The sequence below is a fragment of the Lycorma delicatula genome, chromosome 4 (genome assembly GCF_047948215.1).
Source record: "Lycorma delicatula isolate Av1 chromosome 4, ASM4794821v1, whole genome shotgun sequence".
Lineage (NCBI taxonomy): Eukaryota > Metazoa > Arthropoda > Insecta > Hemiptera > Fulgoridae > Lycorma > Lycorma delicatula.
Genome location: NC_134458.1, coordinates 84,534,432 through 84,558,767, shown reverse-complemented (window position 1 = coordinate 84,558,767; position 24,336 = coordinate 84,534,432). Strand labels below are relative to the sequence as shown.

At 27.3% G+C, this 24,336-nt stretch overlaps 1 protein-coding gene across 7 annotated transcripts in view; it reads right to left on the bottom strand.

The window, feature by feature from the left end:
* The window catches only part of LOC142323613 (F-BAR domain only protein 2), a 219,041-nt gene that overhangs the window by 60,879 nt on the left and 133,826 nt on the right, over positions 1 to 24,336 (bottom strand). For 2 of the 7 annotated variants that reach the window (XM_075363468.1, XM_075363471.1), the window contains exon 8: positions 6,552 to 6,629. The exons of the other annotated variants lie outside the window; for them this stretch is intronic. In XM_075363468.1, coding sequence (XP_075219583.1) covers positions 6,552 to 6,629 — 78 coding nt within the window. The remainder of the gene's footprint in view (positions 1 to 6,551; positions 6,630 to 24,336) is intronic. 7 annotated transcript variants of the gene reach the window in all.

Sequence of the window (24,336 nt, the reverse complement as noted above, 5' to 3'; positions counted from 1 at the left end):
TTCAAAATGTTAAAAATAACACTGGCAAAATTACAACACTATTCTCCTTTTCAGTTTTAGGTATTATTTAAACTGATTACAATGTTATACTTAGTGTATGATGTAAAAACATATTAATTGTAATTTTAAGTGCTAGCTCGGAATGGAAGGTTACATACAGTTTCTTTTTTGAAAAATGATGTCAAAAATACGTACCTAAATTTTAACAATATCAACTCTTCGACTATTTCCCAATTGCTACTCTATTGTAGTGTTTTAGTTAACAACTAGCTGTAAACACTACACAAACAAGGGATATGGCATCGTACAGGCCTAGATTCAACAAAGCTTCATCATAAACACAAGATAACCAGATACTTGCAGAGTATCAAATGCATTGATCAAACTCTGACTAAAAAATTAATTTTAATAAATTCTAATTAATTTCATTTCACAAATCCTAATCTCAGTGAATAAAATTCTTGAATATGTAAAGGTAAAGTGCAGATTAAACACCAAGGTTAAAACTATGTTTATTAAAATAGTTCTCTTAGATCAACAAAATAATCAGTACTTTCAGCAGTCTCCTTTACAAATGGAAACTGCATACATACCACCAGCATGCAGCTGCTAATATGAACAGGATTTTTAAAAAAGTATTATTAATGATCATAAAACCACACACATTTAATTTTTGAACTAATTTACCTCAATGTTTTATTTTTTAACAAATGAAAATTTCTAAATATTCTTTTCTCTTTTGAAACAGAATACAGTAATAATAATATAGCAAAACAAATGTATAAATATAACATTATTATCACACGTACAATTTATTGTATTCAAAACGAGCCAGTTATTTAATTTTATAATAGAACAGAAAGGAATCGACTGTTCGAAAAGTCAGGAGAAAGCAACAACCAATAAAAAAAAAATTACTAGAAACTTCTAGCTTTAGAATTTTTTATATAAATTAATTCAATATTGAAATATAAATAGTATTTGAGAATAAAGAAAGATGCTAAGTCAAAAATGAGTATGACCTATCAATAAGGTATAAAAATGGACTGCTGAAACGGTTCAAACAATGATGAGCTCACAAGTGCTCCTGCATTCACATACAGACTAATCTTGTAATCCAATAGACAAGGCATTCGTCATACACTAAATGGTTTGATTGTAATATAGTATACATAATAATACTTTTTTGACCTGGGTAAGGCAGGAAACCATATCCCCTAACAACTTAACGGTTCCACAACATCTGAAATTCTCAGAGTAGCATCCTGGATATCAATGAGTGTAAAGTAAAATAACATTTCAACAGCCAAAGTCAAATTTACTACATCAGTTCCCACAGATCACCTAAGTTGTAATGACTGTTGTAGTAGCCAATGCCAGATGTCACTCAAAATCTATCAAAAGAAAAATTAAACTTTTTAAGGCATATCAGCAATAAGTGATTTGCTGTACGTTCTGTTGAACGAGAATGAATATAAACAGCTTTATATAATAATCAACAAAAAGGTATTATATAGCTAGTGACAGATCCACAGAAAGGAATACGGGAATGAGTTACCCCAGTAATCTCAAAGTAATTGATTTCCACAAAAATTTCAAAAAATAAAAAACGCATACACAATATTTCAAATGACACTATGAGAAAATCATTAATATTAAACATAAGTATAAGAAACGGTTTAAAGCTTAAAAGAAAAAAAACAAAAGTACAATTTCAGAAATAATGAAACCCCTAATTAAATTCACACAGATTTTATTTTACATCAAATAAAGGTAAAATTAATAATAAACTTGATAAATAAAATTCGGTAACTAATTACACAAATAAAAGCTGTTATGTGCAAAAAAAGCTTGATGCATTAATTGTAATAATCAAAAAATTAAAATATTGAAAATATAAATTGCTCAATAAAACAGAAAAGGAGAATGTGTTTTTATTAAGTTTGCATATCCAATATTAAATTGAATAGTGTAAATACAAAGATGGGATTGTGATGTGATGGTAAAGGAATAGAAATTTAATATGGTTTAAAAAAGCATGGAACAGACAAAGCAGAAAAGAAGCAAAGCTAATGAAAATAAAAACAATGTATATATACTTCAATTTATGATATAATTATTAAATATATCTTAGTATAATTAATTATTTTATTAAACTTTAAAACAAAATTTTCTGAAAATTCATAAAATATAGAACTTAACAGAATTAAAGATATAATTTTAAAAAAAATACATCTATTATGAATATCTACTAATGAATAAAGTATTAAATTCATCTACAATAAAAACAGACAATTATTCAATAACTACATGAATTCAAAGTTTTAACCCTTTAATTTGAATACCAGAAAAAATAATTCTATGAAGGAAGCAACAAAAATACTGTGTTTTACAAAACAACCATTGTAAAAATGTAGTACGAGTAACTTGATAAAAAAAATTAACAATATGTAAAAAAAACATATTTCTAGCAGAATTCATTAAAAATATTTTTGTTACATACATACAAATATATATATATATATATATATATATATATATATATATATGTGTGTGTGTGTGTGTGTACATGTATGAATATTTAAGTTTTAAATATAAATTTAAGTAACCAAGATTGTAAAATGAAAAATTGCATCTTACTAATGAAAGAAAGTCATGCTTTTGATGTATTCTAACAGCAGCATAAGTTTCAAAACATTGAATATAATGATTGCATACTCTCTCACAACTGACTGATTCAATCATTACTTTACTTTCTTGGATATTTAATTTATATTTAAAAATGTCTATAGATAAAACAGACAGCAGATTAAGTATATTAATATCACATGTGTAAATTATTAGTAGGTAGCACATAATAAAATGAGTTTAATTGACAGGGATCAATACTAAAAAGTGTAAAACAACTAATATTTATTGATTACATTAAATACACTAAACATATAAATATAAGAATAAATGAAAAAAACATTACTTCACTTCTAATGACCAACTTAATTCTGTTGATAATGAAAAATATAGAAATTAAACAACATATTCTTCATTTACTGGGCAGTTTTATTTTCATACATATTTAAAATGAAAATTTGTACATTTTTACATAATTTTTTTACAGTAATAAAACTTTGAGAATGCAATAAAAATGAAGAACGGAGTAGTAAGTTTTCTCAACAAATAATCTACAAATTTAATGTATATTCTTCAACTTAATGTGTCTGCTAGTTAAATTCTAATTATTTTAATTAAATATTATTATTATCAAAACAGTGATATGGTAAGTTATAGCAGAATGTAAAGAACTTTCCAGTAGTCAACTTCACCTTTGAAAGTTGTATCCATGTTTACTGAATGTTATTACTGACTGGACATTTCATGTTTTTTTAAGATTTTAATTTTTTAAACGTAATACTTAAATGAATTTCAGAAGTCAATAGATTTATTCTGATAGATTCTGACCCGGCATAATGGCTACCTGAATAATGAATGAGTTTTCTAATGCAGAGAATTACGTAAGACCATTTTCCACATATTAGAGAAATAATAAGGTAACAATTCAGGTTTATCTGAAATGACTGCTTATACAAAATATTAACAAAGATTAAAAAACTATATAATCGACTAACTGTATGGAAATAAACTTTATAAGACTCATTCTGCCATACTATAAACAGAAGGCTAGTTAGTAAACACAGAAAACATTAGACAAAAGAAAGTTTTGTGAAATTCCTTTTAAAATTGGATCAAGAAAAGAGTAAACATAATTAAGTGTTTTTTTGCTTGACATGTTTAATTTAATTGCTTTATTACAATCTGAAGAGTCCTATAAGGAGGTTAATGAAAAGAGGGAAGGTATAATTTTTTTCGATAAATATCACAAAAACTTTTGATTTAAAAAAAATCATCTGATACCCTTTTAAAGTTCATAAAATTCCCTAAAATTTGGTTGACATTGTACTCTGTAGAGCAATTTAATGAATTATGACTTTTTATGGTTTTGAATTTTCTTTAAGTTAATAAAAATGATTAATATTTAAAAGACGTTTTTACAAAACTATTTTAAATTGGGTAATATAAGCAATTACAACAATGACAACATGAGTTATATATATATATATATATATATATATATATATATATATATTATGTGTGCGTTTGCATGCACGCGCACATGCACACACAATACAAAATAAAAAAATTAATGCATTTTTCATAAGTATAAATCAAATATAAAGAGTCAGATAGAAATTAAGTTTAGGAATCTACATTCAAATACGTAAGTGTATTTTTTTGCTTTTTTTATCAATAAATTATGATTTTTTTAAAACTTACTTTTTTACCTTATTGTGAAAAGAATTTTTACATATTATTGGTTTCTTGCATGTTTGATCTTTTTATTTCTAACTCTGTCAATTTTGAATACTATATAAAAAACAATTACAGGAAAATAATTCCTCTAAAACTTTTCTTTCAATTATATTTTTATTAGATGCTTGGTTTGTAAGTTAACTGTAAAAAGGAGGAAGAATTTATGCTATATAAACTCCTCCTTTATGTGGAAATCAAGAAATGACAAAACTAGTTATTATTTATCATATGGAATAAAATAAAAACCAAAGTACTGTTAATTTTGAAAGCTTTTAAAAGAACTCCTAATGATATTTTTGCAAAAATCAACAGTTTTTGAGATGTGCAAAAATATTAAATTCATCCCTTTCAACCCTTCCTAATAAACTTGACACCTTATTTCACAGCACTCTCCAGCATTTTAATAATAAATTAGTAAAACTAAACATGCCAAATAACAAAAGGAAATAGTGTTCATTATTTCCTCATCAGTGTCTGTTTTTCTTTGCTAAAACTAGTATTTGATTTTAAATATAAAATCCCTGCTAAATTAAGTATTTAGCTAATTTCCAGAAGGTTCTAAGAACAAAATAGACTGATGTAGTTTACTAGTTTACTACTAATAAATCTACAATCATAGATTAGTGAATAAAAGAAATAAATAAATCTTTCTAATTTTATATTTTATGAAACTTTTTTGTCACTCCAGTCTTAATAATTCTCAAAATCTGGAATAACAATGAAATCAAAAACTTAAACACAATGGGATGGTAATCCCATTTCACCCTATAGTAATCATATTATAGTAAACCGTGGATTCTGACATTTATCAAGTTACTCACTTACGAGGATGCTAAAAATAAATGAATATAAAAAAAAAATCTTTGTTTAATAAGTTTATCCCACTGATTACGATAAAACCCTTAAACCTTACTAAAATAATTACCAAATTTCTTTGTAATAATATTTATTTTCCAAATATTCTTGAGCAGAAGTCATTTATGTAAAAATTATACAACCTCAACACAAAATGTTAATATGGTAGAAATTTAAACACATAAAAAAAATGTACTAGAAAACACTGATCAAAAACATTTATGAACAAAACTTCCACAGAAAAAAGCTAAATTTTTTTTAATATCAATCATTAAATTGCAAACATAATAAACGTAAATTAAGGTGACTAATTTTTTTTTAACCTCCGGGACCACAGTTAAGTATTCCTTCAGAGGATGAGATGAATGATTTGTAACGTGTGTGAAAATGCCATGCCTGACCGGGATTCGAACCCGGGACCTCTGGATGAAAGGCCGAGATGCTACCACTCGCGCCATGAAGGCCAGCACGGTGACTGTAATTGTAATATGATTATACATCGTTATTAACAATAAAAAAAGTCCTATGTAATTTAATACAAAGCTACAATAAAATTTTTGTAAAATGGAATTTGTTTTAATCAATTTTTACTAAAATATAAAAATAACATAACAGAAACAAATTTAGGAAAAAATTAAAAATAGGAAAAATACACTATCAAATATCTGAATATTTAAAACAATTTAGCCAAAATATTATATCTTCCAATAATAAACAGCAGTCAACAAAATATCATTATGAGTCTGGAAAATTTATATAAACAAATAAATGATTTTAAATGCAAGTTTTTCTGTTTTTTTTTTGTTGTACGTACACATTCCAACAAAAGTTTATATATTTTTCACCTAGCACTCTGCTACTGAGATTATAAATCTTAATAGTATCACCAAGACAATAGCTTGTAGCACTGAATTATTTAACTGGTGAAAACTAGACCTAAAGCAAAATATTTTAAGGAAAAACAGTAACTGTTGGTTAACTTATCAAACATCTGTATCAAAAAGTTTTCCTTTTTATCTAAAGAGCATGACAGTCAATATAAAATTTTAAATGAAATTTCATTGTCCTTTGAGTCAAGATATTTAAAAAGAATAAATTTAAGCAAAAATAAAATTAATAGTAAGGTTAAAAAGAAAAAATACAAACAAAGATTACAATTCCACGTAAATACAACGAAATTCATTTAATATATAAATAAAAGAAAGTTAAGATTTGAAAGAATTTATGAAACAACTGTAAATGGTAATTAGACAAATTTTTAATTTAACAATAACAGAATTAAGTTGGCATTTCTGCTCAGTCTGTAATGGGTATGGGGAAAGCAAATAGACCTGTAGTCCAAGCGGTGAGGCTAGAATAAGTAATAGTAGGAGAAGGTGATTCGCATGATTCCCTCTGCCCCGTGCAACCTTGTACCATCCCAGTCAGCCATCAGACAAAACAAAAGAAAAAAAATAAAATACAAAATAAATCTCAAAATATAACTTATACAATACTAAAAATGTAAGTATAAATAATTAAATTAGAAATTAATAATTATCATATTTATGAAAGGGATATTCCATTTAATTCAACAAATTTTCAGAAATATTACTGCTTCATTATTTTTGATTTTGATGATATTTCGTATATGATAACTACCCACCTTGTAGTGGCCAAAAAAATGTTTTTTTTATATTTAAACAAAAGATTTTCTTGCGTAATAGTCTATTTCTAACTCACCAACAGGTAAAAACAGCAGTTTTCATCACTTTTCCATGAGCTGTAGCATTCTTATTTTGCATAGTACAGAGGGTCAAAAAGGGCTTTTTAGAAAGAGTAAAGATGGATCTTCATCTTGGTGTACTCAAAATTCATTTCATTACACAACCAAATCTTGTAATGTTTACTGATGTTACGTTTACAAATTGTTGTTTTTTCAAATTTTATGCCCAAAATAAATAATGAAGGGCTAAGAGTAACAGGCCTATTTTTTACTTTTTAACTCTCAGGTACTAGTACTCCTTATGAGAAAAAAAATGGACTTACCGAGTGTCTTTCATTAAAAAAAATGGCCACCAAATCATACGATTTTGAAAATGTCTCATTTTTAAGGCCCAAAAACCAACCACATGTGGGACAGGTGGCAAAAATCTGAAATGTTTACAGCAGTAAGTACTTTTTCTGTACTTTAAAACCATATAAAATTTATTCTGTAACTCAAAGGGGTAAGGGGTTGACTAGTAATGATGCCATCAAAACCGCTAAAAACACTGTTCCTTCTAACCATGAACAATGTATCAAAAAAATTCGCAGCATGTATTTTTCAGATAATAATGTAGGCCTACTACATAAAATATTTTGATATGCCTATAATGAGATAGCTTATATTCTAGATTGTTTGCCACTTAAAGTATGATTCATACACACAAACTCATGTTTAAACAAAAAAGTGAACAGACATGCATGGACTTGAATGTTTGCGTAATCCTGAATGTAAACATTCCAGAATTGTCTTACAATAGATCTTCGGTATTGCACGATATTTTAAAGTTTACTGAACAGCAAATAACATTGATACATTTAAGATGGATGTACTGAAACAAAAAATACCATTACTTTTCACAAAACCGAATATTTAGATAAATATTTTCATATTAATGGAAAAAGTTGCTCTGATCCATTCAGCTGTCACACTAAACCGGTTAAGAAATCTCTTCAAAAAATATCTTTCACACTTTCAACAAGCAATCCAAATTTAAAATTAATTCCAGGCTGTGTACAAAAATGCTTAAACAAAATACAAAAATCACAAGATGATTTAGAAAGCAAACAGGAATATAAAGATATATTTGAGCCTCAATTTGTTATAGTTGAGTTGGTGAATAAAGCTTGTTCAGCAGTTGGCATTTCCCCCATTAAGGTTAAAAAATTATCAAGTAGCACTAAGGAACCAATTTTAAAAAATATAGTTACAAAAACAGCAAAGTCAATTACCAGTAAATTAAACAATTCCTTTGATTTAGATATTTCTACAGAAGAAACCAGTTTAGTACCATAAAATTATGCTGATTTAGGTGGAGAATATGAAGAATGAATAATTAAATTACAGGAAAAAACGAAAACAGTTACATCAACCCACGAAAAAATTAATATTTTAAGTTTATTACGAAGCAGCTGAGCCTAAATCAGCATAATTTTATGGTACTAAACTGGTTTCTTCTGTAGAAATATTTAAATCAAAGGAATTGTTTAATTTACTGGTAATTGACTTGGCTATTTTTGTAACTATATTTTTTAAAATTGGTTCCTTAGTGCTACTCGATAATTTTTTTACCTTAATGGGGGAAATGCCAAGTGCTGAACAAGCTTTATTCACCAAAATGTATGAGGATATCTCTACAGACCACTGGGAAATTTCTCTCCTTAAGTTTGGCAAACCTGTGACATTCATGGCCACATTAGTAATGTACACAATGCATTGTTTTCTGTAAGTTGTCGCATTGTAGTATCTCTGATTATATGCGAGTTATTATGTTGTAAAATGAATAGGAAAATCTATGTTGCCGCCAACTGTGAAATACGTGGAGTCATACGTTTTTTAAACCATCAAAATGTAAAGCCGGCTGAAATTCATAGGCAGTTGGTTGCTGTGTACGATGATAATATAATGAATGAAAGAAACGTTTGAAAATGGTATGAAAGGTTAAGAAATAACAGAATTAATATACACGATGAAGAACATTCAGGGAGGCCCTCGATAATCACCAAGGACTTGTTGAAACGCGTCGATGATGAAATCAGAAAAGATAGTCGCTGAACGATTACCAACCTGGCCCTTCTTATTCCTACTGTTTCAAGAGTTGTTACTGGTCGCATTGTTCATGACCATTTAGGCTTTGCAGAAAGGTTTCTGCACATTAGGCACCACACATCTTAACCAAACGTCAGAAAAAATCCGAATGGGGTCTGCTTTGGAATTTTTTATACACTAAACAGAAAAAGGTGAAGAGTTCCTTAATTCAGTTTTTAATGGTGATGAAACATGGATTTTGTATTACATGCCAGAGAGAAAATGGCAGTCAAGTGAATGGCATTATCCTGAATCACCAACCAGATAAACAAAGGTCAAGCCACAGCCATTTAGACACAACCTGATGGCCACAGTCTTTTGGGATCGTTTTGGCATACTGCTGATTGATTTCATGCCACGTGGAATGACTATAAATGCAGAAGACTTTTGCAAAACTCTACATAAGTTACGGCGCACCATTCAAAATTGGCGACGTGGGTGGCTAACCGACAGCAACGTCCTGCTACCCACCCGATAATGCACGTCCACATGTTGCGAGCCCAACACATGATTTACTGAAACATTTGGATGGGAATTTACAATAATCCACCATATAGTCCAGACTTAGCTCCTTCTGATTACCATTTATTGGGAAAATTAAAAGAATTTTTGAATGGTAAGCAATTCGCAAATGATGATGAACTTAAAAATGCTATTAATCAGTGGCTAAATGGACTGGTGGCAGAAGAATACAATGAAGGTGTATTGAAGCTGGTGTATCGCTACAATAAATGCTTTAATTCATGTGACAATTGTATAGAGAAGTAGAATAATGTGTGTAGTTTAAGAGAAATAAAAACTTTTTATAAAGTTTTCAGAATAAACTTTTTTACAATGAAACGGTCTTCACTTTAGAGATAACCTGTCGTAAAACTCATGTTGTCTGCTCTAAAAATGAAACATGATTAAAAAATTCTTCTGTTAACCATGGTATGTGATGTAGAAAATGAAACATGCATGCTGTCACAGTGTGAATGATGTCCAGGCACTAATGAAGTGCTCAGATTAGTGCAAGACAACTGGAATGATTTTGATTCTGAAATTATCTTCAAAAGTAGGTTTCTGTTGACCGTTGTGAACTAACTACTCAAACTCTTCCATTTCAAGAATACTTAGATAAAATTACTGAAAATGTAAATAATCTAAAAAGGCATCATTTTGTTGATGCCTTTTTAGAAACAATCTAACTTCCTCAACATTAAAAAGGAAAACTTGTTGGAGGGTGAATGTATAGTAATGGGAAACTCCTCTCAAAATTTTCCTTTTGTGGTACAGGATGAAGTCCAGTCATATCACTGGTCAAAAACTTATGCCACAGTACATCCATTTCTCATATATTTTAAAAAAGAAAGAAAATTAAAAAGCCAAAGCTACTGTGTGATTAGTGAGTACTTGAAGCACAATACTTTATCATACTTCTGCTTCCAAAAGCAAGTTAAAGTAAAAACACTGTTACCATAAGTTAAACAATTTTTTTTGTGATGGCTCCTCAGCCCAGTATAAAAATAAAAAAAATTTCATTAATTTGTGTTATCATCAAGAAGATTTTGAAATCACAGCTGAATGGCTTTTTTTTCCTCATACAATGGAAAAGGACCATGTGATGGTACTGCTGGAACTGTAAAAAGGACGGTGACTAAAGCAAGCCTTCAAAGGGCAGTCAACAATCAAATTGTTACACCTTCTGAAATGTACAATTACTGCAAAGACAATATTAAAAATATAACATTTATTTTCTGCTCTAATAAAGATGTTCAAGAGACTGAAGAATACCTCAGTTCTCGTTATCAGGTAATCACAAAGTCCCAGAAACAAGAACCTTTCACAGTTATGTTCCAAGTCAGAAATGTATTCTGAAAGTCCGGGCGACCTCTGATTCAGAAAAATTTATGTTAGTATCGGTACACAAGGAGATTAGTGTTTCTGATTGCTTTATAGGTTTACCAAAGCCAAAATTTAAAAATTACGTCTGCTGCATATACGATGGCAAGTGGTGGTTAGGTGAAGTCATTGAAGTCAAAATACATGAAAATGAAGAAGAATATCGAATACACTTTTTCCATCCGTAGGGTCCTGGTACTTCATTCAAGAAATCATTTAAGGATAATCAAACATGGGTTCAATTGGAAAATATTTTAAAGATTCTCACGCCTTCAGAGCTTTCTCTATCAACTACTGGAAGAGGACACATTACACCAAAGGTGATTGAGGACTTCTCAGTTCTATTCAATAAAAAAGTGGCAGAAGCACTAAGTTATGTTAGTTAATTTTATCATCAAAAAGTGCAAGAATTATTCATAACTTTCATTAGCAGGAGTAAAATAAGGTAAAAGTGAATTGAACAACTTGTTAATGTATTTTAACTATCATTTTGTAATTATTATTTATCATTCTGTAACTGACTATTTATCATTTTGTAATTGACTATTTATTAATTATCAATTTATTCATTCTTATGAGTTTAGTTGTAATTTTTATAATCTGAAGAAAATATATATATCAGTATTTTTGGATACGTTGTTTACAGTTTAGAAGGAACAGTGTTTTTAGCGGTTTTGTTAGCTTTATTACTCGTCAACCCCTTTGAGTAATAAAATAAATTTTATATGATTTTAAAGTACATAAAAGGTACTTACTCCTGTAAACATTTAAGATTTTTTCCACCTCTCCCACATGTGAGTTTTGGACCCCAAAAATGAGACATTTTCAAAATCTTACTATTTGGCAACCATTTTTTTTTAATGAAGGATACTTGGTAACAGTCCAATTTTTTTATACGTACTACTATTACCTAAGAGTTAAAAGGTAACTTAAGTGGTAAAAGGCCTGTTTACCCTAAGCCCTTCATTATTTATTTTGGCCCAAAATTTGAAAAAAACAACAATTTGTAAACATAACTTCAATAAACATTACAAGATTTGGTTATGTAACAAAATGAATTTTGAGTACACCAAGATGAAGTTCCATCGTTACTCTTTCTAAAAAGCCCTTTTTAACCCTCTGTACAATGTAAAATAAGAATGCAACAGCTCATGCAAAAAGTGATGAAAATAGCTGTTTTACTTGTTGGCGAGTTAGAAAACAGTTTATTCCTAAGGAAAATTTTTTTTTAAATATAAAAATATTTTTTGGCCACTGCAAGGTGGGTAGTTATCATATACCAAATATCATCAAAATCAAAAATGGTGGTGCACTGATCAATTGTTGAATTAAAATGGAATACCCCCTAATTAATAACTAATTAAATCTAAAAATCAGCCTTGGCCTAAATATTTTGTATGATTTCAAAAAATGTAATATATCTGTAACATATCAGCATTAAAATTTAGTACAAACAGCAGTAAAAGTAATTGTCTTAAAACACTGAATTAATATTGAAGATTTCCTAACTCTAATTAGCCACATATCCATCATGCCGACATACAATTAAAAAGTACCAAATTATATATTCTATATTAATTTCTAGACTAGTGTAACAGATATGCTTTCCATCGTAACATTATTTCTTTTTAACAATAAAATAATGATGAAATGAACTTTATAATATAAGAACACGAGTATTAAAAAAGCACATAATACATGTAAAAAGTCAAAATAATCAAAATATTAAAAGACATCCATTGCTAGGATTTTTTAACGACTACCATGAATCAAAATTTTATAACCATGTAAGATGAATAAGAAACTAGTCAATGCTTTAATTAATGCAACAGTGGCACATTACAAATATATAATATCCATATATAAATAAGCAATGTGACATATGAATTAATACTTGTCACCTGAAAAAAATTATTCATAGCTGGCGATTTAAGATTTAAGACAATGGCAGCATATTAAATTTTATTCAATTTGAAAATTTTATTCTGCAATAAAACATTACATCTAACAAAACCTTAATGTAAGAAAATCATTGAAAATTATACTATCTATCAAATATCAATTAAAAAAATAATAAAACACATTAAAAGTTTGTAAAAATTTGTAAGAGAATATTATACTTTCCAAAAACATGTGTTTTTTTACTTTTTTTTTTAAACTTCACTGAGAAATTTTTCCAATTTACTGCCAACCATTACACATTTTATTTCGGTTATTCAATAGCATTTTATTAAAGAAAATTTCCAAAAAATGAAAATTACAATTAAATTAATACATCAAATGTTGTGCGCATTTATCTAAAACCAGTTCTTAAATTGTACCTCATATAAATGTTCTCTGTCCTCTGTTCTTATTAATCTCATTAAAACTATACATACATGAATTTATTCTTTCAAGTATTCAAACGATATGAAATAATGAATGTATATTACAATGAAAATTTAAAAGTAATTTTTCACACGCACACACACACACACACACACACACACACACACACACACACACAGGCCATGCTGATTTTGAAATTAGCTGGTCTCGGGTTTAATTCCTTGCTAAAGTGTGACATTTATTCACCTCATTAAAATACATCTAAAGCACACCCAAAGCTGCAATACTAGAATAAAATCCTGATATTTACTGTAAGTAAAAAAATATACAATATAAAATGTTATTGTAACCTTGAAAGTTATGATATAAAAAATTGTAAAACTGCAATTTTTTGTATTAAAAAACAAGTGGGTAGTTACCCACTTGCAACTGGAGCTTACTAGGCAGGGCACATGAACTGGTAAATTCCATTATAGGGTTAGTTTTTTCCATATACAGCATAATTACATAAGCTGTTCACATTTTTTTAGTGGCTAATGACTGTAGTAATCGATAACACTTAAAATACTATAATAAGAATATTAATAAGATAAAAGGTCTCCTACTGATGCATTGCATTTTCTGTTAAATTACATTAAAATATATGTGTTACTAACTGAAAAATTGTTTTTAATTTGACATACTAATACATGCTCTATATAACAACTGAGATCAGTCATAGAACAATATAGAAGTCTGAAAGCAAGACTGACCATCGTTAACATAATGTTACTTCCCAAATGCCCATTACTGGCTTTGAGTTATACTTTTTTTTTTAAATTCAAAGCAAATAAAATTAATTTTATTTAAAGTATTTTGTAGCTTTCATTAAGTAAAAGTTTTTATAATTATTAAATTACACCTAAATAATGAAAATATGAGGTAAATAAATCCTCATATTTAAGTTTTTATAATAAAACAAAATTAAAACTATAAATTGTAATATTCTCTTTTTTATACAAACAATCATTACCTAAAACATTATCTATACTACTTTGAAAGAACACGTCATGTATGTGATCTCAACTCAAGAAAAAAGAAAACTGAAGAGCAGTAATCTCAAGTTAAGTATTAGTGTAAGGTAAAGTGCCACGTCTATTTCTCTGAAAATTTTTAAAACCTAAAGATAGAAAAACTCAATTTTTTTATATCTCCATGTTTTTATTACATCATTTAATGTTTGCATATATATATATATATATAAACATTTTTTTTTTAAATATAATATTATATATATCTTTTTTGTTAATACTTTGTTTCAAATAGCTGTCATACTATGGTTGGTTAAGATTTCTGATTCAGATGTGATCAATGAGTAATTTAAAAGACTATTGACAAATATTAATATATGGTAACAATCACGAACCAACCATGTTTTGAAGGCTCTAATTATTATCAAGACACACAATGGAAATAAGTATTTCATCAGACAAGTGTTATTTTCATTTACACATCAAAAATGTACAACAGTAATTTGTGCTCAGTCTTTGTACTAAAATAACATAAATAGGTCAATGAAGACTGGCCTACTTTTAAAAATAAGTTATGTAGATATAATCACATTATTGCATTTGTTGAAGCATTAGGATGTAAATTTTAAGGATTTCATTTTTCAAAGACATACTCAGCGGCGAACTTAACATAAACTAAAAATCAGCAAGCTTTTATACATACCATTGAAACCATGAAAATTATTATTAAAAGCCACAATATTGCTTTTTCTGCAGTTTTTTTAAGAAAAAAATAAAAGGAAGCAGAGCTCTTCATGATAAATCATTTCAGAAATTATACGAATTCAAAACTACATAAAAACACCTCAATTTTATATTTCACCTCATCCAAGCTTTACCACGAAAATGCTGGGCAATTATTAAGCTACAATTTTTGATGAAAAAAGATACTACACAAAACTCTCTGTAATCAATTTATTAGATATAAAGTGAAATGGAAGTGTTGGAAGATAAGATATAAAGTGAAATGGAAGTGTTGGAAGGCAGAAACAACAGAAATATCTATCAAAAGTCAAAAGTAATGTTTACTTCAGAAGCAAAGATTTTCAATCAGAATTTGACAGTCAAAAAATATAGCATGTTAAATAATAAATTCCACATAATAGATACACACCTTAACACAAAATGATAGGTGCAGGATTCACTTCTACATTATTGTACCAATAAACAAAAACACAAAACTTTAATATTGCAGTCAAGTTGCAATCTTAAAACTGACTTATTAATTCCAGTGACATTAAACATCAAATAGAAGTTTAATGAAAAAATATGTGTATATTTTTTTGCTAGCCAAGGAAGTAAAGGACATATGGAAACAGGAAATTGTCAGCAAAGTCATGAGTTATAGTGATTCTAGAGGATTGTTTAGCAAAGTACTGAAGCAAACAGAATAAGGATAGAGCTAAACAAAAATTGCAGTTATAAGGACATGGAAAATTATAACACGGCAAACAACATAATTAAGTTACTGATGTAACAGTTAATACTAGTTTTACTTGCATACAACACAAAAATAACTGCAGTTTAAAACAATAAAAAACTGCAGTTTAAAAAAACACTGAATATACCGATAAAAACTGGCAAACATATTCAAGAAAATAAAATATATAAAAAAGGACACTGCTAAATAGTAATTAGAATAAATTTGAAAATTTAAAACACTGAAAAACCATTTACAGAAAGTTTTAATTAAAAATCTAAAACTAGATGGTCATTTCAATTGTAAACAACTGATTGAAAATTAAAAAAAATATATATATATATTATTTTATCACTGTCAATTTCTCTTTTACTTATATTGCATAAGTATCTCTCCAACTTATCGTGATGATTGTTTTAATAATCAAAATGATTATCTAGTTTCAGATTTTTAATTAATTTTTTTTATAAATGATGTTTTCTATTTTTTGAAATTATCCAAGAAAAGAAGGCAATTATTTTTTAAAACATATTGGTAATAGTGTCAATGAAGAGCTATGGCAAAACACCATTCCAACAATTAAAAGAGTAGCCTGCTTTAATACTGGAACCCCAAAATGTTTGACTAGGCACCAAACAAAAACTGGTGCTGTCTTTATATCTAGGGTACCAAAGGCACATGCATAAGCTACCCTTCATCCAGCACTGTTTGAATTTAGTCAAATGAATTCCACTTATGTATAAACACACACACATACACACACAAAACATGTTTTTGTAGTTTACAGTCTTATAAGTATTATTTCTATATAAAACATCAACCTAAATGTAATATACACAAAATAACTAACAAAGTAATACTAATAGTTTAATACTACAAAACAATTTCACTTAAATAAATTCATAATACTAACTCAAAAACACATGTTAAATTAGAATGCACAATAAATTTACTGCTGACATGTATTTAAATCATAAAACACACAATATTCTAATTCACTCAAATAACATAAATAACAAAAAACATTTTTATAAAACAAAAATAACATACATAATTTAACCACAAAAAAATTAAATTCTGAACTACAGTTCACAAATACTATGATACTAATTCTAATTAAAAATATTTAGCTCAAGGCCTAAACTAAAATTAAACTGACAATCCCGCCAAGGGCTAAAGGATTTAGAAAAAATTGATACAAGAAAGGTAAGGTAACTACTAAAGGACAACACTGTGAAGAGTAAAGAAAATGTGTAGCACATGTAGGATATAATTAGGAAAGTAAATAGGGTGTACCAACATGTAGATCGTTTATTTTTATTTAAATAAAAATAATCAACTCTACTTAAAATAAGTGTAAAAATATATTTTACGTGCTTAAAATAGAATCTAAATAAGATATTTATAATTTTTTTTTTAAATCCATAGTTTTGTTAATCAAATTAAGATATCAACAAGCCTCATTTCAGTTATTTTGATGTTTAAATGAACTAAGTATTTGGGATTACTATAATTATTATAAATAATAACATTAGCTACGCAATTTTTAACAAAATCCTCAATATTAGTTGATAAAAGATGAAAAAAAGATTTATTATTAATAAAAAAACCAGTTCCTCTATAAGAAGTCAGGAAATTACACTTCCTCATTATTTATAATAATATGAACTAGCTATAGATTATGATCTTAAATTATAAACAAATCTACATAAAAACAGTTATATATTTATAATCAGTTACACACTGATTTAAAAAAGTCATATTTTGATAATTCATCATTCACTTGATAATTTCACGAAAATTATTACATTACCCATATATTCTACTACTAATATAAAAAGACAGAAACAAAACAAAACATGAATTAAAAAATAAAAACTTAATGCAATGATTATTCAAACAATCATCATCCCATTTGATTAATATAACCATTATTTACTTTACTTGGGCGATGAAGATGTTAACTCATTCATTTTCTATCAAACCATAACGAAATGCTGTACCAATCTCACAATCACAGTGGCACAACAGCCCTGGATGACTACACCATGATTACACAGATATGGCATGATGGCAAAAAATGTATCTTAGACTTCTAAAATGAGCTTTTAACTGAAAATATAAAATAAAAATCATAATTTCAACAGAAAAAAAAACAGTTTTATAGAATCAAATCAATTGTTGTCTAAAGTCCTAGAGTTGGAGCATGATGTAGTTTGTGAGCTTCATCATACTTCAACTCTCCTATACCACAGCTCTAGGTTCATAAATACAATCTAAAATAATGTAATTTTAAAAATGATTGCTGGTATAACTTTATTGTTACAAGTCAATAATTTATAGCAAACTGAACAATCAGAAATATGTAATAAAAAAAAAATGTTTTCCCAATGCATAGTTTACTTCTCTATTTGGCTACATGTTTTTTGTACTCTATGAAATTAAAAGTTTATAAAAAAAATCGGCTTCTTGTTCTTAAATGGTACTTAAACTACTTTTAAAATATGTTCAAAATTTAAGCATGATTGACATAACCAGAAGCAGAGTGACACTTCTGATACATTAACCTTCTTACTCAATTTAAACCAAGTTAACAAATAAGTACTTGTATTGCATTTCTCCATTATTTATGCGTATGATACTGTGAAAACTAACATGACATATAATATTGAAACTTTGATTCGATTTCACTCACTTAAGAATGAAAGAATAAATGAGTTGAATTATTGAAGAAAATCTTATCTCTAGCAATAACAATTTTTTTCAGCCTTTTTCAGGGCTGAAAACAATCTCATCAGTTAGCATCAGACAGCAATATCCATTAAAAACTTAAATAAATTTAAGAACTGCTCAATAAAGCTAACATTTCTGAACTGATAACAAAGTAAATTAACATAATTTTACAAAAAAAATTAAGAAAAATAATACAAAATAAATAATTGCTTATTTTATTAAGGTTCCTATACTGTTGTCTTTATATTGAAATCAAAGGCTACAAATTTGGCTATTCATATTAGACAATTTAAGTTAGAGTGTTTTAAATAGAATCAAGAAAATAACGTATATCTTGTGTACATAATAACAGAAGAAACTTTTCCATAAAGCACGACTGTAATCTGTTTAAATAAATTTAATATAAACATTAAAAAGTTTAAAGCATTAAACACAATCTAACTATAAACATAGTTAATTTCCTTCAATCAAAGAAGAACTTTTTTTAAACTTGAGCTTCTTAAACTGTAAAATGGTGTTAGTGTATAAAGTTTTTAACTTGATATTCAAAAATTAAAAAAAAAAATTTTTTTTTTATAAATCACAATATAAAAAATTACATAAACACTGTCCATGTGTAATATACCTTAAATAAATAATCTTTATTAATACAAAATGATTATCACAAATGAAAATGAAAATATAGATAAAAAAGCTTTCCTAAAAAATAAATAATTCAGAACACTGATTTAATTGTCATAAAACAGAAATCATAAACAATTCTGATACATCAATTAAAAATAAAATAAATGGAAGATTAAACCAAAAATGAATGTAAGATATTTAGTTTTTTAGTGCAGTATGCAATTCTCTCAACAGTGAATTTATTACATTAGTTCACATAACAACAGAAGAATTATGAGATTAATAACATGAATGATCACGAATAAATTGTCTCATCCACTGGTGTAAACAGACTATAATGTCAGGTAATAACAATAAATTTAGTGAAAAAATGAAAAGAAAAACATAAAACACATCAATGAAAGAGTAAGTTCAGATACAGGAAAATCGCTAACACAATAAATTATGTTTTGATAAATAAAATTGAGTTACAAAGAGAATGCCCATATATTTTTTTATTTTACTTAATGCTAAACATTGTGCAACATAATTTCAATAAGTTATACATTAAGGACAGATAAGGTGAACTACTGAAAATTAATAATTTAAAAAAAATATTCAGTCATTTTGTTATAATAATGCTTTAAAAAATAACTGGACTAAACCAATGAGAAAAAACTAGACTGTAAAAAAAGTTCTAGGGCAACAAAAAAGCTTTTTTTCATTAAATTTAGATATTAAATAGACCAATGTATATAGTATTTATCAAATTAACAAAAAAAGGAGCAATGATTTATTTTTTTATTCACAGCTTACTTGCAGAATATAAGTAGTAGTAAAAACAGTGCAGATAAAACAATAGTCAGCTCAGTTTGTTTTTATTATTTGTAAGGGAAAAAAATTAAAAATAAATATATAAATCATAATGTACAACTTTTATAGATTCACACACAATAACAAAGTTGAATAGACAACAATTCTTTTAACTAATCATATTTAAATAAAATAGAAAAGTGGTTTTCAGTTTATGATTAATTAAACTGAATTATTCAGAATTCTGAAATATATTTTATAAGCTGTAATTTATTATATAATCTGTAATTATGTCTATTTACTATTCATTCACAAAAATGTCATTCATTTAAATAAATAATTACATTGAATGCAGGAGAAAAATCAGTCATCAGAGTATAACTTTGCGTCTTCACTCTGCTACTCTTGCTCTTTCATCACAACTATTATTGTTTTACATACACCTACAGAGTTTATGAAATTTAAATTAAAAAAAAAAATACTGATATCTATCTCATTAATAAGGGTAGCCAGACCCAAATGATGCCTTTCTTTTCACAAGTTATTTACCGGTATTCTGCTACCGCCCTACAGTTAAGTACAATAGGCTATTGTATCAATCAAACATTTGCAAATTTAGATGCTGATATCTCAAGAAATGAAGTCAGTCTTTTAATAAGCAATACAAACCGACAAAATTTGCCATTTTTTCTTAACTCATTCATGAGCCCACAGAATTTCAACTACCACTATCAATTAAAAGAGTTCCTATATCTCAAATAAAATTTCATTACAAAAACATATTAGATGTATAATTTAAATTAAAGAAATCTAAAATAAGAAACTAAAGCAAATAATCATCTAAACCAGAAATAGAATACATCATTTTAGGAATGATAAATCATGATTTAAGAAATAAAGGGGTCCTAAGTAGTGTGGTATAAATACATCCCTTAAAAACTGATGGTTCTGTAACACCTAAAAGAATTTATGAAACACTGTTCTGGAAACTGAAGTATTAGATGAAATCAATGGTCGACACTACAGTGTAGACAGTTGGAACAGTTACATTGCACTTAATATGGACTGAATGCATGCTGCTGGCTGATAATCATTATAGTTCTGACCTTTAGGTTTAGTAATAATAAAAAAAAAAAAAACAAACAAAAATGGAAGTTTAAGTACGATGTTTGGTCTGAATCACTTTGTGCACCCCATGGTGTTCACAATAACCAAGATAGAGTAAAAGATTTCATGTAATAAAACAATACAGTGTTCAAAATTAACTCATTTTCATAAATGTTAGTAAACTTAAAGTGAAAAATTTTTGAAAAAAAAATTTTTGAAATTTTGAAAAATTCAAAAAATTGCAGGACAATTTGTGCAAAAGTGTAACGATGGTCCCTTATTAGTTATGGAAATATAACCATTATTCCTTTAAACTATGTGATCTTGAATTATCCTGCATCAAAATTTTAAATAAATCTATCTGAGGAACTTATTTATGTACATATGATTAGTTTTCGAGTAAAAAAGTATGAGATTAACTATACTAATGTATGTTAAATGAATTCAGAATTAAATAATGATATTAACAGAGAAAAAGCAGAATTACAAAATATGGTTCCTTTTTCAATAACATATTGTATATATTATAATCTGGTAATTATTGTTATATTTTTATTATTATCAATTAAATATACATGTGATCTAAACACTTACTTGATCTGAACTCAATCGGTATGTTAGTTTACATTTGAATAAAATAAGCAGCTGCAAGTAACTTTTAATAAAAAAGATTAATGGGTTACTGCTATACTTTACAATTTTCTATTAAATCTTAAAACACAATGTTTATATGTATTCAATAATTTAATACTATATGTTTAATAAATACATTTAAAAAACAATTAAAAAAAGTATACGACTATGAGAATATCAGAACAGTAGAATCTGTCCAAGGTGTAATTTGCACTAGTCATGTTTTTGTTTATGGAAATTAAAATTAGTTTCTATACTTAAGGAAAAACATTATGATTGTAGCCATATTTTTTCTGAAAATAAATAATATTCTGAAGATATATTATTGACATTATTTCTCACATAGAAAAAAATCTTAAAGAATGCAATTTTTTTATTTCTCTAGGAACTTTATAAAAATTACTTTTATATGTTTAATATAAACTGATACTTAATTGAATAAATACACAAATATTTATTTAAATATTATTTAAATTTTTTAATAAAATTTTAATTATTCTATGTTTTAACAACATATGTTTAATATAATAATTGTAACAAAACTTAGCATATGATCACACTGTTTAACTCTAAATTACTAATTACTGTAACTGCAATGCGCTATATAAATTTGTGTGGTAAATTCATCCAGTTATTTTAATTTAAAATAACATTTTAAGCAAATTATTGGCTTTCAAATATTTTAATCAAGATAAATAATTAAAAAAAATTAGATGCTGCAATCAAAGATAAATACTGCATAAATGTGAATAGAACTGGAACTAATTAAATAATAAAAAAGAGAGATGTGAGATAATAATAAATAAAGCGATCTGAGTTTTAAATCAAGCCTACAATTTGTATCTGTATTTTATATTTTAGGAGAGCTTAAGAAACCTGGCATTAACTGATAAGATATTTCTCAGCCAATGTGTGGTCACTGTACAGGAATAAAGAAATTCTATTAGGAGGAAATGTATATTTATGGATGTATAGACTGCACCTGAAGAATAATTTTCAGTACTTTGTAGAAATTATTCAAACTGTTTATAACACATTTTCCACACTCTAGTATGGTAGATTATAAATGAAACAAAATGATTTTGTGCTGTTTTCTTAAGTTTAGAACGCAAATCAGTAATATTGCTTCACAGCAATAAATTTCAATAACAACAAAATTTATTTCAGCAACCTCAGAAAACAAACAGTCAAAAAAAACAACTCGCATGCATTGGCTTTGATACTGTTTTCAACCAATTAAAATACTTACAGAAGAAAAGATGTCAAAGGGAATGATAAGTCTTAAAAAGGTAAATTAACACCAAACAAAAAAAATGGATTTTGAATGCTGACCCATGAAACTTATGGTGTTTATAAAAAAGAACATCAAAGAAACAAACATCAATATAATTCGAGTTTGACAGTAATTACTCTCAAAAAATACCAAAAACTGTTAATATTAATCACATGAACTGTAAATTGGATTTTTACTGTTAGAAATAATTTACAGTGATTTAAAAAATGACTGTAAATTTGGAAGTGAGTGAATATTTATTACATGAACATACAGATTTTTTCTTCCCTCTCCCTTCCCAATCACTCTATTACATCATAGGGGTTGCCTCAGTTCAATTCCTTCAACTATTTCAATCCACCCGACTTCAGTCCTCTCCAGCTGAATGATGCATTTTTCATAACAAAACTATAGGAAGGACTGAGGAGTGACAAAATCAGAAAGGAGGTTGGAATGAGAAATATTAAGAAGCAGTTAAACTTTTAAACAGTTAAAATAGTAGAATAAGGAGAATGAATGATAATATAAAGGTAAACAGTTCATAAATGTTAAAGAAGCAGTATCAGAATTAATAGAAGATATGTTCATACAATACAAATGAGAATAGCCCACAGAAACTCACTTTAACTAATTTCTCTAATTACAGTAAGAAAAAAAAAACTAAAAATTATAACTTATGAATTTATGAACAGACCTCATAAACTTAATAAAAAATTATAAAATTTCCCTCACAATTAATAATACCATGTTTGTTTTTTATATTCTGCTAAATTATGCATGCATATACCAATAATCTTAAGTGGTAATTGAAACTGCAAGAAAACTACTTAACTGACACAAACACGTTGGAAAATTCAAAGAAAAGGCTAAACTAAGAGATAATGGAAAAATTATATTTCCAAGTTAATTAAAAGATCACTTAATTATTGTCTTCCCCAAGGAGAAGACGATCACTTAATTATTGTCTTCCCCAAGGAGAAGACAATTATTTATCAATCTACTAAGATACTCTCTATAAGTGGATCTCTCCTTTTCTCAATCCTTCCTCTAATTATCCTTGATTCTTTCTCCCAAAATAAGTAGTATGGAGATTAAATCCACTGCATCGGTGCGGCCTGGTGCAGTAACTACTTACTTATCAGAGCCGTAGTTCTATCTGTAGATTTGGTCTGAAATTCCATTTCATATCTGACATTTGCACAAAAACATTGTACTAATGACTGAGATGCCCATTGGTAAAAAGCTGGCCTTCAAATTCTTCCTCATATTTAATCGATTTTAACTAGTGACAACAACAATGAAAAATGCCATCAAGATGATTTCTGCCTCAAACAAGATACTACCCAAATTAGAGAATATTTTTCAAGATGTGCGGTTTATTTAAAAATATTATGAAAATCTATACCAGCTGCACTGAATGCTTTGTAAATATAATAATAGTTCA